The 16,658-nt window shown below is 40.6% G+C and overlaps 2 protein-coding genes and 1 long non-coding RNA gene across 4 annotated transcripts in view; 2 read left to right on the forward strand and 1 right to left on the reverse strand.

Annotated features, from left to right (window-relative positions):
• ALG14 (ALG14 UDP-N-acetylglucosaminyltransferase subunit) overlaps positions 1 to 16,505 on the reverse strand; it is a 93,890-nt gene extending 77,385 nt beyond the window's left edge. Inside the window, exons 1-2 of one of the 2 annotated variants that reach the window (XM_063625578.1) lie at positions 16,293 to 16,505; positions 8,408 to 8,559 (exon numbers count right to left, since the gene is read on the reverse strand). In XM_063625578.1, coding sequence (XP_063481648.1) covers positions 8,408 to 8,559; positions 16,293 to 16,428 — 288 coding nt within the window. In that variant the 5' untranslated portion in view covers positions 16,429 to 16,505. The remainder of the gene's footprint in view (positions 1 to 8,407; positions 8,560 to 16,292) is intronic. The other variant, XM_063625579.1, reaches the window with a different exon arrangement.
• Positions 5,142 to 11,084, forward strand: LOC134734128 (uncharacterized). The gene is made up of 2 exons (XR_010117492.1): positions 5,142 to 5,736; positions 10,583 to 11,084. It is a non-coding gene; the product is annotated as an uncharacterized lncRNA (long non-coding RNA).
• Positions 16,272 to 16,658, forward strand: part of TLCD4 (TLC domain containing 4) — a 126,240-nt gene continuing 125,853 nt past the window's right edge. The window contains exon 1 of the mRNA XM_063625573.1: positions 16,272 to 16,530. The gene's annotated coding sequence lies outside the window, so the exon portion shown is untranslated. The remainder of the gene's footprint in view (positions 16,531 to 16,658) is intronic.

Raw genomic sequence — 16,658 nt, forward strand, 5'->3', positions numbered from 1 at the left:
GCAAATACTACATCATCTTATAAAAGGGACTTGAGCATCTGCGGATTTTGGCATCCGTGCAAGGTCGTCAAAATACATGCACGCACGCACACACGCACAGATGGTCATTTCTCCTTAGATGACCATCTGTGTGTGTGTGTGTGTGTGTGTAGATATATACATATGACCTATATATAATATGAAAAAGGATTAGTTTACAGAATAGACAAGTAGAAAAAAGAGAAGAAAATGGTCCTAAATTGAAGAAAGATCATAAGAGTCCACTGAATTCGAGAAAGAATTAATAAGAAAACAGACATGTAGACATGGCCTGATTAAATTTCAGAATTCTAAGGAAAGAGAATCAAACTAGGATCAAACATCTTTTCTGGAACTCTGACTGCTGGAAGAGAATGGAATAGTATTTACACACTCTGAGAGGAAAAAATTGTGGCATTACAATTAGTATTGTACATCAAGCCAAACAACTGTAGGGATATTATGTCACAATAAAGATATCTTCAGGCCGGGCACGGTGGGATCACCCCTGTAATCCCAGCACTTTGGGAGGCTGAGGTGGGCAGATGATGAGGTCAGGACATCGAGACCATCCTGGCCAACATGGTGAAACCCCGTCTCTACTAAAAATACAAAAATTAGCTGGGCATGGTGGCGCGTGCCTGTAATCCCAGCTACGTGGGAGGCTGAGGCAGGAGAATCGCTTGAACCAGGGAATTGGAAGTTGCCGTGAGCCAAGATCATGCCACTGCACTCCTGCCTGGCGACAAAGCGAGACTCCATCTGAAAAAAAAAAAAAAAAAAAAAGATATTTTCAGAGATGATAGCCGGCATAGTGGCTCATGCCTGTAATCCCAGCATTTTCGGAGGCCGAGGCGATCGGATCACTTGAGGTCAGAAGTTTGAGACCAGCCTGGCCAACATGGCAAAACCCCATCTTTACTAATAATACCAAAAAAATTAGCTGGGCGTCGTGGCACATGCCTGTAATCCTGACTACTCGGGAGGCTGAGTCAGGAGAATCACTTGAACCCAGGAAGTGGAGGTTGTGGTGAGCTGAGATAGCACCACTGCCCTCCAGCCTGGACAACAGAGTGAGATTCATTCTAAAAAAAAAAGATACTTTCAGAGCTGAAAAGACTCTGGAAATATACTGTCCATATAACCTTTCTCAAAAAAAAAAAAAAAAACTGAAGGAAACACTTGAGCCAAATAGAAAACAAAATGAAATCAGAAGACATGGTATACAAGAAACAGTGGTAAGTTAAGACTATATAACTGTTGATGTTATGATGAGATTTAATTAAAAAGTGATACTTGAGCTAGGAGAAAGCTAATGAAAATCTATTCTAGAGTTTTTAAAATTTTATTTTCTTTCCTCTCATTCTTGACATTTCGTGATTCTTTTCCCTCATATTTGCCTTATTTCCTGGAGAATTCCTTTAGCCTGACTTTCAATTCGCGAATAAGGTTTTTGGCTATATTTAACCTGATAATTACTGACTCAGAACTTTTAATTTTGATAAGCACTTTGTTTTAATTTCCAAGGAATCTTTCTTGTTTTAACATTGCTTCCCTTATAAAATATTCTTGGCTGGGCGCAGTGGCTCATGCCTGTAATCCCAGCACTTTGAGAGGCTGAGGTGAGTGGATCACGAGGTCAGGAGTTCGAGACCAGCCTGGCCAACATGGTGAAACCCCGTCTCTACTAAAAATACAAAAATTATTTGGGCGTGGTGGCGGGCACCTGTAAGCCAAGCTACTAGGGGGGCTGAGGCAGGAGAATCGTTTGAACCCGGGCAGTGGAGGTTGCAGTGAGCTGAGATCACATCGTTGCACTCTAGCCTGGGTGACCGGGCGAGACTCTGTCTCAAAAAAAAAAAAAAAAAAAGATTATTCTGGTTTATTTGGACTATCTCCTTGAATTTCAATGATAATATGAAATTTTAAAAGTTATTTTCTTTTTTTCTTCCTGTTTTTAAGTTTCTTGTGATCACTCAGGAGCTAAAAAGTTACTTTGTTTCTATGTTAACTTTTGGGAGGGGCCCTTTGTTTTGAATCTGTTAATTATCTTCACAATATCTAATCATATTTCGTTCTCAGCTTATTATAAATGAAAGTCTAGATTAGTGTCATCTGATAGAACTTTCTGCAATGATAAAAATGTTCTGTTCTATATAATCCAAAATGGTAGCTACTAGCCACATGTGGCTACTGAGCATTAGAAATGAGGCTAGTGCAACCGAGGGACCAAATTTTAAATTTTACTTAGTTTTAACTAATTTAAATTGAAATACATGTAGCCACATATGGCTAGTGGCTACTATACTGGACAGTGCAGGTCTAGATTGTTAATTATACTTGACTAATATTGGCTCTTCCAGCAAATGTATTGATCACTATTGATTTCTTCAGCAAGACCCCACCTTTTCCTAGTCTGGTGAGCTCCATGGAAGGTACAAAAGACGGCTGAGCTGAAGTGTAGAAAAAGACCAGCAGGGAAACCCCCCAACCTTAGTAAGGCTTGGCAGGAAGGTGTCTATCTCTGCCTCTTTGTCTTTCTGTCCCTTGACACCTCCCATCAACACCCTCCTATACACACACACACACACACACACACACGCACACACACAGTGTGGTACCCAGTGGTGGCCAGCAGAAATGTTCATGCGATCTCCCTCAACAGTTCATCTGCATCTCTGCAGAGCTCTTCCCAGTTTCAGATTCATGAGTAGAGGCTCTTTTAGGAATGGAGTAGAATTTTCTCTCTAACAGTGGCTGCATTGCCCCAGTAGGAAAGTGTTAGTAAAAGGAAGTTGAACAGAGATGCTCAGTCCTACACTGCACTTTGAAAATACAAAATAATGGCACCATAAAAATCCAAAATCTGGCTGGGCATGGTGGCTCATGCCTGTAATCCCAGCACTTTGAGAGGCTGAGGCGGGTAGATCATGAGGTCAGGAGATCGAGACCATCCTGGCCAACATGGTAAAACCCCGTCTCTACTAAAAAAAAAAAAAAATTAGCCAGGCACGATGGCAGGTGCCTGTACTCCCAGCTACTCGGGAGGCTGAGGCAGGAGAATCGCTTGAACCCAGGAGGCGGAGGCTGCAGTGAGCCGAGATCACACCACTGCACTCCAGCCTGGGTGACAAAGCGAGACTCTGTTTAAAAAAAAAAAAAAACAAATAAATAAAAATAAAAATCCAAAATATTTAGCTTTCTTGTCAATGTGAAGCAAACCCAACTTACTTGGTTCTAAGTGTTGTGATGCACAGTATATAACAATCTTCCAAATGTTTCACTAAACCATGAAATTATTCAGTAAATAAACAATACATATGGTGACAGACCAAGAGGGAAATATTTAATACATATTCTAAATTAAAAATAGAGCCTCCAAATTAGATGCAACTTGAGAAACAACCTGCACACTAGTAGTTGGGTCAAACCAAAGATACCTGCTCCTTATGCTGAAAAACACAGTCAGAATTTTGTGATTATTTTGCTCTTTGTACATTTTTAAGTGCTCTATACCACTGGTAAACTAGACTTTTCACATTATTCTTCTGTGAAAAATCATCATCATTTTCTCCAAATCCTATACTGTTTCTCAAATACACCCTAAGATAAGAGATTAAATGACATTTTTAGTCTCTGATGCCTTAGATGAGAATTTCCAGGGCATTCTTCTCCTACTAAGTCTTTTGAATTGGAAAATAATACACAACATCAGCAAGGTAGTTATGTAGGAGAAGCAAAGGCTTTGGAGGAGACGTCTAGGTATGTGACACATATTTGGCAGGACTCTGGTTGAGTTATTTATACCTTTGAGCCTCGATTTTTCTCATTTGTAAAATGAGGATACTATTATCTGTCTCACAAGAATGAAAAGAACACTTACTGGTATACTCAATAGTCTCTATTTTCTCCTTTTACACTTAAAAAAAAAACCACCTGCTATTTCTAGACTTTCACACTTTCTAAAAGGGGAAAGTTGTTGTTTTGCATTATATGTCAAAGAGACTTTCCTGGTCAGGTGCAGTGGCTCACGCCTGTAATCCCAGTACTTGGGAGGCCAAGGTGGGCAGATCACTTGTGGTCAGGATTTTGAGACCAGCCTGGCCAACATGGTGAAACCCTGGCTCTACTAAAATACAAAAATTAGCCAGTCGTGGTGGCACATGCCTGTAGTCCCAGCTACTCTTGGGAGGCTGAGGCAGGACAATCACTTGAACCTGGGAGGCGGAGGTTGCAGTGAGCCGAGACTGTGATGATGCACTGCAGCCTGGGTAACAGAGCTAGACTCCATCTCAAAAAAAAAAAAAAAAAAAAAAAAAGACTTTCCCAAAATAGTTCAATGTAAATATTTACATTCAGTGAACTACTGTCCCCCTAAAATTCATGTCCACCTGGAATCTATGAATGTGACCTTATTTAGAAATAATACCACTGCAGATATGATCAAGTTAAGATGAGGTCCTTCTGAATTAGAGTGGGCCCTAAATCCAACCGGTATCCTCATAAAAAAGGCATGTGAAGACAGAGATACAGAAAAGGTCATATGATGGTGGAAGCCGAGATTAGAGTGATGTAGCTGCAAGCTAAGGAAGGCCAAGCATTGCTGGCAACCACTAGAAGCCAGGAGGAAGCAAGGAGCGATTCTTCTTCAGAACCTCCGGAGGGAGTATGGCCCCATGACGCCTTGATTTCAGACTTCTACCCTTCAGAAATATGAGAAAATACATTTCTATTGTTTTAAGCCACCCAGTTTATGGGTGGCAAAAACCCAGTTTTGTTACAGCAACCCTAAGAAACTAATACAGTATTGATTCCTAAAACAAAAATGAAATCATTTTGGCTTATTTTCCACAGAGGAAAAAAAGTACCACACATTTTGCTATAGCTGAATGATAGCAAGCTGATTTTACAAACCGATCTTGTTTGACGTGGATTTTTTGAGAAGACATTTTAGTAGTATGTTAGTTGGGGATAATGTTTACAAATGACCAAAAGTTAACTCAAACAGCCTTAAGAGTGTGTGTGTGTGTGTGTGTGTGTCACAAAGGTGGGAACAAAGGAAGTGATGTAGGGTTCTAGGAGTGGATCCTGATTTCCCAAGAAAAGAACCACCAATCCAGGACCAACACAGCTATAGCAGGGCCTCTTGAGCCACTGAAGGCAGCACCAGACACTGGCTTCTCCTCTCTTCCTGTACATTATCTTCATTCTTCTATCTATAGACTACCTTTATCTTCTAAGTGAAAACATGACTGTCGGCAGCTTTCAAGCTTTATCATTTACAGAGCTTGCCTGAAGACAGACTGATTCCATTCTCTAGGTCTCCAAGCCCAAAACGCTCAGAGAAAGACTTCGATTGGTCTGAGTTAGGCCAGCTGTCCACCCCTGAACTATCCAAAGCAGCCCTGCAGCTGGGCCGTTCCCAGAGAGAGGGATGGATAAAGGCACTCACTCTACACAAGGAACAGCTCTAGTTTCCTTCCTTAATTAAGAAGTAGTTTCACTTAAAAAAAAAAAATCTCTAAACACTGACTAAAATGCTATAATGAAGTGAGCAACCAGGGGTAAAGAAGTACTAATAATTTCAAAGGCAGACACAAGTATGATTTGGAGAAGAAACAGCAGTCATAGATAAATCAAATTATCAATAAACGTAACACATTGATAGAGAGCTTTAATGAAGAGCCAATAAGCACATGAATGGGATGCTTCGTGTATGTAAGTATAAATAAAATAATTTTCGCTATTGGAATTCAATGAAAAACTGCTTTCTCTATTTAAAAGAATAAAAAAATAAGCAAAAAATTAACCAATCATTTTTTTTCCTTCAAGTTCCAGGGTATGTGTGCAGGATGTGCAGGTTTATTACACAGGTAAACGTGTGCCACGGTGGTTTGCTGCACAAATTAATCCATTACCTAAGTATTAAGCCCAGCATCCATTAACTATTCTTCCTGATGCTCTAACTCCCTCAACCCCTCCCTTCAACAGGCCCCAGCGTGTGTTGTTCCCCCATATGTACCCATGTATTCTCATCGTTCAGCTCCTACTTGTAAGTGAAAATGTGTGGTATTTAGTTTTCTGTTCCCACGTTAGTTTGCTGAGGATAACGGCTTCTGGCTCCATCCATGTCCCTGCAAAGGACATGATCTTGTTCCTTTTTATTGCTGCATAGTATTCCATAGTGTATGTGTACCACATTTTCTTTATCCATTCTATCGTTGATGGGCATTTGGGTTGATTCCATGTCTTTGCTATTGTGAATAGTGCTGCAGTGAACATACACATGCATGTATCTTTACAACAGATTGATTTACATTCCTTTGGGTATATACCCAGTAATGGGATTGCTAGGTCAAGTGGTATTTCTGTCTCTAGATTTCTGAGGAATCACCACACTATCTTCCACAATGGTTGAACTAATTTACAGTCCCACAAATAGTGTAAAAGCATTCCTTTTTCTCCACAACCTCACCAACATCTGTTGTTTCTGGACTTTTTAATAATCGCCATTCTGAGTGGTGTGAGATGGTATCTCATTGTGGTTTTGATTTGCATTTCTCCAATGATCAGTGATGTTGAGCTTTCTTTCATATGTTTTTGGCTGCATGAATGTCTTCTTTTGAGAAGTGTCTTTTCATGTCCTTTGCCCACTTTTTAATAACACTGTTTTTTTCTTGTAAATTTGTTTAAGTTCCTTCTAGACTCTGTATATTAGACCTTTGTCAGATGGACATATTGCAAAAATTTTCTCCAATCCTATAGGTCGTCTGTTCACTCTGATGAGTTTCTTTTGCTGTGCACAAGCTCTTTAGTTTAATTAGATCCAATTATTCAATTTTTACTTTTGTTGCAATTGCTTTTGGCATTTTCATCATAAAATCTTTGCCCATGCCTATGTCCTGAATACTACTGCTTAGATTTTCTTCTAGGGTTTTTTATAATTTTGGGTTTTACATTTATGTCTTTAATACACCTTGAGTTAGTTTTTGTATAAAGTGTAAGGAAAGAATCCAGTTTCAATTTTCTGCATATGGCTAGCCAGTTCAACTCCTTGCAAAATAGAAAATCCCTTCCCCATTGCTCGTTTTTGTCAGGTTTGTAGATCAGATGGTTGTAAGTGTGTGGTCTTATTTCTGAGTTCTCTATTCTGTTCCATTGGTCTGTATCTGTTTTTGTACAAGTACCATGCTATTTTGGTTACTGTAGCCTTGTAGTATAGTTTGAAGTCAGGTAGCATGATGCCTCCAGCTTTATTCTTTTTGCTTAGGATTGTCTTGGCTATTTGGGCTCCTTTTTGGTTCCATACGAATTTTAAAATAGTTTCTTATAATTCTGTGAAGAGTAAATGGTGGTTTAATGGGAATAGCATTGAATCTATAAATTACTTTGGGCAGTATAGCCATTTTCACAATATTGATTCTTCCTATCCATGAACATGGAATGTATCTCCATTTGCTTGCGTCCTCTCTGATTTCACTGAGCAGTGGTTTGTAGTTCTCCTTGAAGAGGTCCTTCGCTTCCCTTGTTAGCTATATTCCTAGGTATTTTATTCTTTTTGTAGTGATTGTGAATGGGAGTTCATTCATGATTTGGGTTTCTGCTTGCCTGTTGTTGATGTATAGGAATGCTAGTGATTCTGCACATTGATTTTGTTTCCTGAGACTTGGCTAAAGTTGCTTATCAGCTTAAGAAGCTTTTGGGCTGAGACAATGGGATTTTCTAGATATAGGATCATGTCATCTGCAAACAAGGATAATTTGACTTCTTCTCTCCCTATCTGAATACGCTTCATTTCTTTCTCTTTCCTGATTGCCCTGGCCAGAACTTCCAATACTATGTTGAATAGGAGTGGTGAGAGAGGGCATCTTTGTCTCGTGCCAATTTTCAAGGGGAATGCTTCCAGCTTTTGTCCATTCAGTATGATATTGGCTCTGGGTTTGTCATATATGGCTCTTATTATTTTGAGGTATGTTCCTTCAATACCTAGTTTATTGACAGTTTTTAACATGAAAGGATGTTGAATTTTATCAAAGGCCTTTTCTGTGTCTATTGAGATAATTATGTGGTTTTTGTCTTTAGTTTTGTTTACGTGATGAACTACATTTATTGATTTGCGTATGTTGAATCAACCTTGCATCCTGGGTATGAAGCCAACTTGATCATGGTGGATAAACTTTTTGATGTGCTAAGCAACCATTTTCTAATTTGAAGATTTATTTTATAGAAATTCATATCTTTTGGTAGCAAAGGAAATGTATTTCATCACCAGTAAACATTTGACTGCCCATTGTGGGTAGGGCACTGAAGTGCCATGAGATTATTTCTAGAGATAATTAAACTCAATGTACAACTCATAATTTTCTTAGAAATAGAAATTGTCACTTACCATGTTACTAGGGTCTCTATCAGCTCGATCTAGTTCAAAAGAATTTATTTTATTGGCACTCATTTCATCAGTGTCAGCAATGACATAATATCTAGGTGAGTAGGCATTGGACAAGCTCCCAAGCAGCCTCAGGATCTCGGTGGTATGGCCACCTGGAAAAAATATCAGAAGTCCTAAGATTAAGAAACCCACAATGGACATACCCATTTGACCATGTTATACCAATATCATGGTTTCAGGTTGGGGTTGGGGGGGCACTGTAATTATGTATTTCTCAGAAGACACAAGGAACATTTGAAAACAATAAATCTATGCCCTTGTATAAATACAACTTTTATATCAAAAGAAGATAATACATGTATAAAAATAAAATCAGCACTAGCAGTAGGTACTAAGGAAGGCACAAAACAGTATAAGACATAGCTCTTGCTATCAAGAAGACTGGTGAGAAAGGGGCAAGACACATATATGAAGACAAAAAAGATGCAAGACAGAAAGAAAAACTAAAATGTGAAGGGTAAGCAAATGGTTATGAAAAATCAATGCCTTAAGAATAAGAAAGAACCCCGGAAAAGGCTGAGATGACTTGAAAGGTGAAGATAACGGAGAGATAGGAGTAGGGAGGCCAGTGGATGGAGATGGGGATTGTTAGGGCATGAGATGACAAGATCTGAAACACGTGTTCAAAGAGTGATAGGAATACTGGGAAGAAGCATATGGGTGAAATAAGGTCACAAAGGCAGGATGGGAAAAGGGAAGCCAGTCACTGAAGGTTCTGTATAGAGAAGTAAGGTGAAGGGGGCATGAGCACTGACCAGCAGGGCTTGGGCCTTCCTAAGAAACATTTTTTGTTCACCACTGTAACCCCAGCTCTTATCAGAGGTCTCAGCACACTGCAGGTCCTCAAATATTTATCAGCTTCACCAAATGAGTAATGTTCAGTTTCTGAAGTCATACAATCTCCAAAATTTTAATACACTAATTTCAAAAGCATAAATTTAAAAATCAACTATGTTCATTGAGACCATGAAAACATTGTTCATGAAAACAACAATAGAATATCTACCTATCTATAAACCATTTAAGCAAAACAAACTCCTTATCAAGGAGCCCTACCACACCTATTTCAGTCTCCTTTCACAAGCTCTGTGCCTCAGTCAGGTTGATGTCCTTAACATTCTCTGCATTCATCCTATTCCTTACTCACTCCTTGCCTCTGGTCATGCTGCTCCCCCTACCTACAAGGTTTCTTCCACCCCACCTCCCTTATTGTTGTAAGAAAGAGTATATAGTGATACAAGAACACAAACAAAGATAAGTTAAACATGAGTTTCCCCCCAACACAAATTCCCTCCACCCCCTCACCCACCCCCAGATGGAGTTTCACGCTTGTTGCCCAGGCTGGAATACAATGGTGCGATCTCGGCTCACTGCAACCTCCACCTCCCAGGTTCAGGCGACTCTCCTGCCTCAGCCTCCTGAGTAGCTGCAATTACACGCGTGCACCACCACGTCCGGCTAATTTTTGTATTTTTAGTAGAGACAGAGTTTCACCATGTTGGTCAGACTGGTCTCGAACTCTTGACCTCAGGTGATCCACCCACCAGGCCTCCCAAAGTACTGGGATTACAGGCGTGAGCCACCATGCCAGGCCCACATTTTTTTTTTTAATAGTAGAAAGGAAAGGATTTCGTTCTAGATTCCATAAGGAATTATATATAGAAACAAATTTGGCATAGATTTAGTGTGAATTTCAGGAATTAAAATCATACATTAGCTTTATAACCTGTCACCCATCTTCTTGACTGGGGCATATAATTTACACATCTGGTTTATACTCATTTTAGTATCTTTGGTTTTAGCCTCGAAAAGAAAACAAAAAAGTTAGGCCGGGTGCGGTGGCTCACGCCTGTAATCCTAGCTACTCAGGAGGCTGAGGCAGGAGAATCACTTGAGACTGCACTCCAGCCTGGGCAACAGAGTGAGACTCTGTCTCAAAAAAGAAAAAAGAAACAAGTGGTGGTACTCCAAGTAGGTATTTGTTTTCACAGCTGGAATAATTAAGGATAAAACCTAATATCCACATCTTCCACTACAATTAAAACTTCATTATACCTGCTTTAATAGTCTTTTTTTCCTCTTTTTTTTTTTTTTTTTTTTTTTTTTTTTGTTAAGGAAACCCTCATTGAATACTGTGAAAGTTGTCAGGATAAAAATAGAGTCACTTGTGACAAAATGGAGCTGGGAAAGGCCATGAAGGAAGGGTTCTTAATGCTCAATCGCCTGAAAACAAGAACTATCACAAAAGACTATACCAAAACCACAACCTTGTACAAAGGCCACTGCAACCTTATGCAAAAAAAATACTTCTGCAAGGACATCTGCCCAGCAGTTGCCTGCCTAACCTTGGACTGATGCCACCCTTATTATTGATCCCTGTAAGCAAGGATAATTGTTTCAAACTACTTATGTAACTCTCCCCATTTTAGCTTTAAAAATTGCTGTCTTCCCTTGCCTCTTTGAATGTGCCCATAGTTTACTCGGCATGTGTGCTCCACACTACAATGCTTACTCTTGAATACACTTATTATCTTTGGAGAATCTCTCTCTGTTATTTAGCTTGACAGTATATTCACTGAAAATGTAAACTTGTTACTGAATAAAGTCATTAACATGATGGATTTTGTCTTCCATTTTACTCTTTCATTAAGATACATTTTTTTGAGAATAAGATTCTCTAAGTTCTACCTTAAAATATATCCAGCATCCAATCATTTCTCATCATTTCTTTTGCTACCCCCTGCTCCAGGCCACTATCACCTCTCACTTGGATTATGAACAGTTCCCTGATCTGTTCCCTGACCCACTTCCCCTTCAGTCTATCGCAACATAACATCCCGTCTGACCCTATTCGAGTTGATTATTTACTTCTGCTCAAAATCCTCCACTGGCTTCATGTCTCATGTGGAATAAAAGACTTCTTATACTCTGACCTCAACTATGTTCCCTCTTGGAGCTCATCTCCTGTTCCTCCCCGCTTACTCAGCCTACTCTAATCACTCTAGCCTCCTTGATGTTGGCTGTCATCTCCCCAAGAAGGCTTTCCCTGACAATCTTGATAAAAAGCAATGCCCCTTCCCCAAATCGTAGTGTTTATCACTGCATAACTTACTATGTAGTCTATTTATTTGTTTTGCTTTTTATCTCCCTCTATCCATGCCTCACTAGAAGGCAAGCACCATACTATGAGGGCAGGGATTTGTGTTTGTTACTGCTGTACTTCCTATTCCTAGAAATAGCAGGCCGTCCTATTGAATGAAAGAATGAATGAAAGTTTGATATTAAATCTAACATTTGCCTAAGAAAGCTGTATTGTGTTTCAAAGAAAAGTAGTTTTGGAAAATGTTCTCTGAACAGAAGTGATCTACTAATAATTTTTTATTTTTTTGAGATGGAGTCTTGCTCTGTTGCCCAGGCTGGAGGGCAGTGGCGCGATCACGGCTCACTGCAACCTCTGCCTCCTGGGTTCAAGCGATTCTCCTGCCTCAGCCTCCTGAGTAGCTGGGATTACAGGCACCCGCCACCACGCCCAGCTAATTTTTTTGTATTTCTTAGTAGAGACAGGGTTTTGCCATGTTGGCCAAGCTGGTCTTGAACTCCTGACCTCAGGTAATCCACCTGCCTCAGCCTCCCAAATTGCTGGGATTACAAGCGTGAGCCACAGTGCCTGGCCTACTAATAATATTTTATGATATCTAAAGAGTAAATGTTGCTTGGTCTTCATGGTAAATATTGAAAATGTCTTCTTCCTCCTCCAAAATTTTGGGCATGAACTATTAAACTGCTTATTTGATTACAAGCCTTCCTTTAACTGGCATGGTTCTTTCAGGCCCTTGATACCTTCCTACCCTCAATAATTTGAATGAAGGCACCATTTGCCAGATGAATTACCAACCTTAATTTTGGTTTCTAGTCCACCAAATGTAACACTATCAAGTGAATGGTTCTAACATCCATCCATTTGTTCAAGTCAGAAACCTGGAAATCACCCTTCAGTCCTTCCCTCCCACATCCTCTACTTTCAATCCACAGTTGTGGATTTAACTCCTAAATCTTCCAATCTCATCTGAATGCGCTTGCTTTTCTCCAGCCCCACACCTATCATTCCAGTCAGGCCATTTTTATCTGTTATCTGAAATATTCAAAACGCTCCTATTCGTTTCTCTACTTCTGTCTTTGTCAAGACATTCTTTTGACAAAGCGGGCTGAATAATCTTTGTGAAAGCTGATTGAAGTGGGTGACTCTCCACTGAAAAAGATAAGCCATGTGCGGTGGCATGTGCCTGTGGTACCAGCTACTCCGGAGGCTGTCTCAGAATCGCTTGATCCCAGAATTTAGAGAAAAGCCTGGGTATATAACAAGAGTCTGTCTTAAAAACAAAAAAACAAAACAAAACTTCAAAAGCTCCTTTTGCCACCAAGACTAACAGTAACCATTTATTAAACGCTTATGTAAAAAGAAAAGAAAATGTCAAGAGCTCCCAAATTTATTATGCCAAGGGGAAAAGCTAAGCCCTGGAAACTGACTCACATAACATGGCTTTTTCTCTTGGGTGTGTCTGTTGCTTCCTGACCTTTGTGTTGAGATGTTATACATTAACCAGACTCCCTAGTCTTTATTCAAACCTAGACTAAATGACATTGGAGATAGAGGCCTTTGCGATTGTTACCTCCTTCTACTAGAATGTTAAACAAATCCCTTAGTGTGTAATCAATAGTAGTGTTGGGACTTAGAAAATAATATCCAAAAATGAAGGCCTTAGAAGTAAAAATTTTTCTCTGGCCTTCTCCTGTCCTCTGTCTCTCAGTCCCATACTCCCCTGAGGCTTGCCATAGAAACTAGAATCTCTCTTCCCCACGGCGGGTCACAGAAACCAAGAACTCCTTCTCCCAAAAGCTGGTCATAAAACCTAAAAATACTACTCTAATTTTACTCCACCTTTCTGTGTAAAAACTGGCCATAAAGAAATTATCCGAGCTGGGGAGCTGGGCGAGATGGCTCACACCTTTAATCCCAGTGCTTTGGAAGGCAGGAGAATTGCTTGAGGCCAGGTGTTCAAGACCAGTCTGGCACACATTGCAAGACACCATCTCTGTTTTAAAAATCAATTAATTAAATTAAAAAAAATTATCTGATCTACCTTGTTTGACTGTAGGTCATAAGACCCCCATTCCAGAGAGGGTCCTACTCCATATCCAGAAGGAAAGGAATGCATGCTCAGAGAGACCAAGAAAAATCTAGACAGACAGGCCTTGCTGGGCTTCCCTACTGTCTATTAGCATTAAATTATACCCTTTTATCCAGTCATAATTCTACATGGCTGTCCATACTTTGTTGAACCTAAGCATAAAAACAGACCATTTCCCCTGTATCTTTGGGTCTTCATTCAGAACACTTTTATATATGTTTCATAAATTTGTATGCCTTTTCTCCTATTATTTCTGCCTCATCAGTGATTTTCAGTGAAACTTCGGAGGGCAAAAGGGAAGTTTCCCCCTGGCCCTTACAGTAGCCAACCAAATCTTGTATCTGTATGTTAGCCTTTGTATGGAAAATGTTGTAATTTTGTTCAGCATCTCTGTTCTTGCCTACACAAACTATCTTCATTCTTCCCCACATGGGGAGCACTGACTACCATTCTTTGGTATAGGTTTGCTCCCCAGACACCCACTCTCACACTTTGTGCTTGAATAAACTCTTCTAACTGGATATTGAGCCCTTTGATTATTTTAGGTTGACACTATATGTCAAGCACTTTACTAAACACTTTATTTTTTCATTTAAGCTTTTGATTATATCATTTTATTGTATTTCATTTTGAGACAGGGTCTCACTCTGTCAACCAGGCTGGAGTGCAGTGGCGCAATCTCAGCTCACTGCAACCTCCACCTCCCAGGCTCAAGCGATCCTCCTACCTCAGCCTCCCAAATAGCTGGGACTATAGGTGCATGCCACCACATCCACCTAATATATTTATTTATTTTAATGTAGAGACAGGGTTTCACTATGCTGCCCAGGCTGGTCTCCAACTCCTGAGCTCAAACAATCCGCCTGTATCGGCCTCCCAAATTGCTGAGATTATAGGTGTGAACCACCATGCCCGGCCTAAACACTTTAAATATGATCATATTTAATCTCTCCCGTCCTCTCTCAACCCATGTAGAAACAGAAGGTTCAGTGAGGTTAACTAATTGCCTAAGATCCCCAAGGTAGTAAGTGGCAGAGATGTGATTCATGTGTGGTGTTATGACAACCTAGAGGCCCGTGGTCTTAATCCCTACATGATATCAACAGTGGAGTAGCAGCAATTGCTTTATAAAGCAGGATTTTAGGCCAGGGGTGGTGGCTCACGTCTGCAACCCCAGCACTTTGGGAGGCTGAGGCAGGAGGATCACTTGAGGTTGGAAGTTCAAGACCAGCCTGGTCAACATGGTGAAACACTGTCTCTACTAAGAATACAAAAATTAGCTGAGTGTGGTGGTGCGCCTCTAATCCCAGCTACTCGGGAGGCTGAGGCAGGAGAATGGCTTGAACCTGGGAGGCGGAGTTGCAGTGAGCTGAGATTGCGCCACTACCCTCCAGCCTGGGCAACAGCGTGAGACGCTGTATAAAAAAGAAAAAAAGCAAGATTTTAAATACCCTTTACAATCTGGACTCAGTTTACCTCCCTACATTGAACTCCACACGATAGTGTTCTCTCAACTCTGGCCATTCCAAGTGCTATCACCTTCTTTTCACATCCTCCCAGCCCTCAAAACCCTGGCTGTCCCTCATCTGACTAATTCTGGGTCACCTTTCAAGTTTCAGTTTAGCATCATTTCTTCCAGGAAGCTGCCTGTTTGTTAAGACCTGATAAAGTAGTGCCCTTCCTGAAGACTGCCATGGCAATTTGTACTTCTTACACAATTATTACAAGATTATAGCATTTATCTCATTGTGGCAAATACTCATTTTGATTTATTTTCTGTTAGTTTTTTTGTATTTTCTATTTCATTCACTGCTGTATCTTTGCATCTCTCACAGGACTCAGCACGGAGTCAGCACTCCGTAGCAAGTAATGTTAGTCAGTTTTGTTATTTCCAGAGATTAGTTTAGTGTTTGGTCTTTCTAACAGCTCAAAACAGATTAAGTGAAAGTAATGTTATACTTGAACATAAACTTGGTACATTTACTCATACTATACATGTTCTAACGGATGCAATCTCCTGCCATACCCAAATGTTTACATTGTGTCTTTGTGTGTGTGTCTGTCTGTCCCTGTCAAATATGTCTACTTAAAACTGTAAGCACCTACAGAGTTGGTGGATTTAGATTGTGTTACCTGACAGGTCAGTGTGTTGCTCACGCTCTGCCACCCCGTGTGTATTGTTCTACAGCCCGTAGATCATTTTTATCCTCTTGGACTTTGTATATTTATAAATGTGACAATTTATTTTGCCTCATTTGTCATGTAGCATTCGTGTTTCCTAAACTAAATACGCAATACCTAGATTAATAATGCACAACAGCCATACGGGGAAACTGCATGTTTGCATCAAAAGGCTTCTACGTTCTCTGTTCACTAATTGTTTGAAAAATATACGCTACAGAGAGTCTTAATTACAGACAAGTGTAAATTACTTGTCATAAAAAAACCTCTGGGCCGCGTCAGCAAACCAGCCCTTACCCTGGCTGGACTGCCCGGTTCCGGCAAGGCAGAGAAACTACAAATCTCTGCATGCAACACTCCAAGAAGTGCTAAGGGTACCAGGGAAGAGCGTCGCGGTGCACCCTGGGGTTTGTAGTGACCAACCCAAGTCCGACAGTCGCCTCCTCGATACTTACCGGACCCAGCCACTACCAAGATACTGAGAGACTCCCGGGGCGTAACGTCCCTGGAACGAAGCACTACCCATATTCGCAGGATTAGGAAAACCGCCACAGCTCCTGCAGCCGCAGCTAGAATAAGAACACACACCATGCAGAGAAACGGCGCATGCGTCCAACTTCCTGGGACCAGCCGCGTCAAAGTTCACAACTACGGGTGCCGAAGCGACTCAAACGCGGAGGGACGCCCCTCCTGGTAGGCCGGGCTTTCTTGAGCTGGGAAGAGTGGAGGGCCGAGGGAGAAGGCGGGGTCCCGCTGACAATCCGTTTTACCTCATTTATCATGTAGCATTCGTGTTTCCTAAACTAAATACGCAATACTTA

This window comes from Symphalangus syndactylus, chromosome 12 (genome assembly GCF_028878055.3).
Source record: "Symphalangus syndactylus isolate Jambi chromosome 12, NHGRI_mSymSyn1-v2.1_pri, whole genome shotgun sequence".
Classification (NCBI taxonomy): domain Eukaryota; kingdom Metazoa; phylum Chordata; class Mammalia; order Primates; family Hylobatidae; genus Symphalangus; species Symphalangus syndactylus.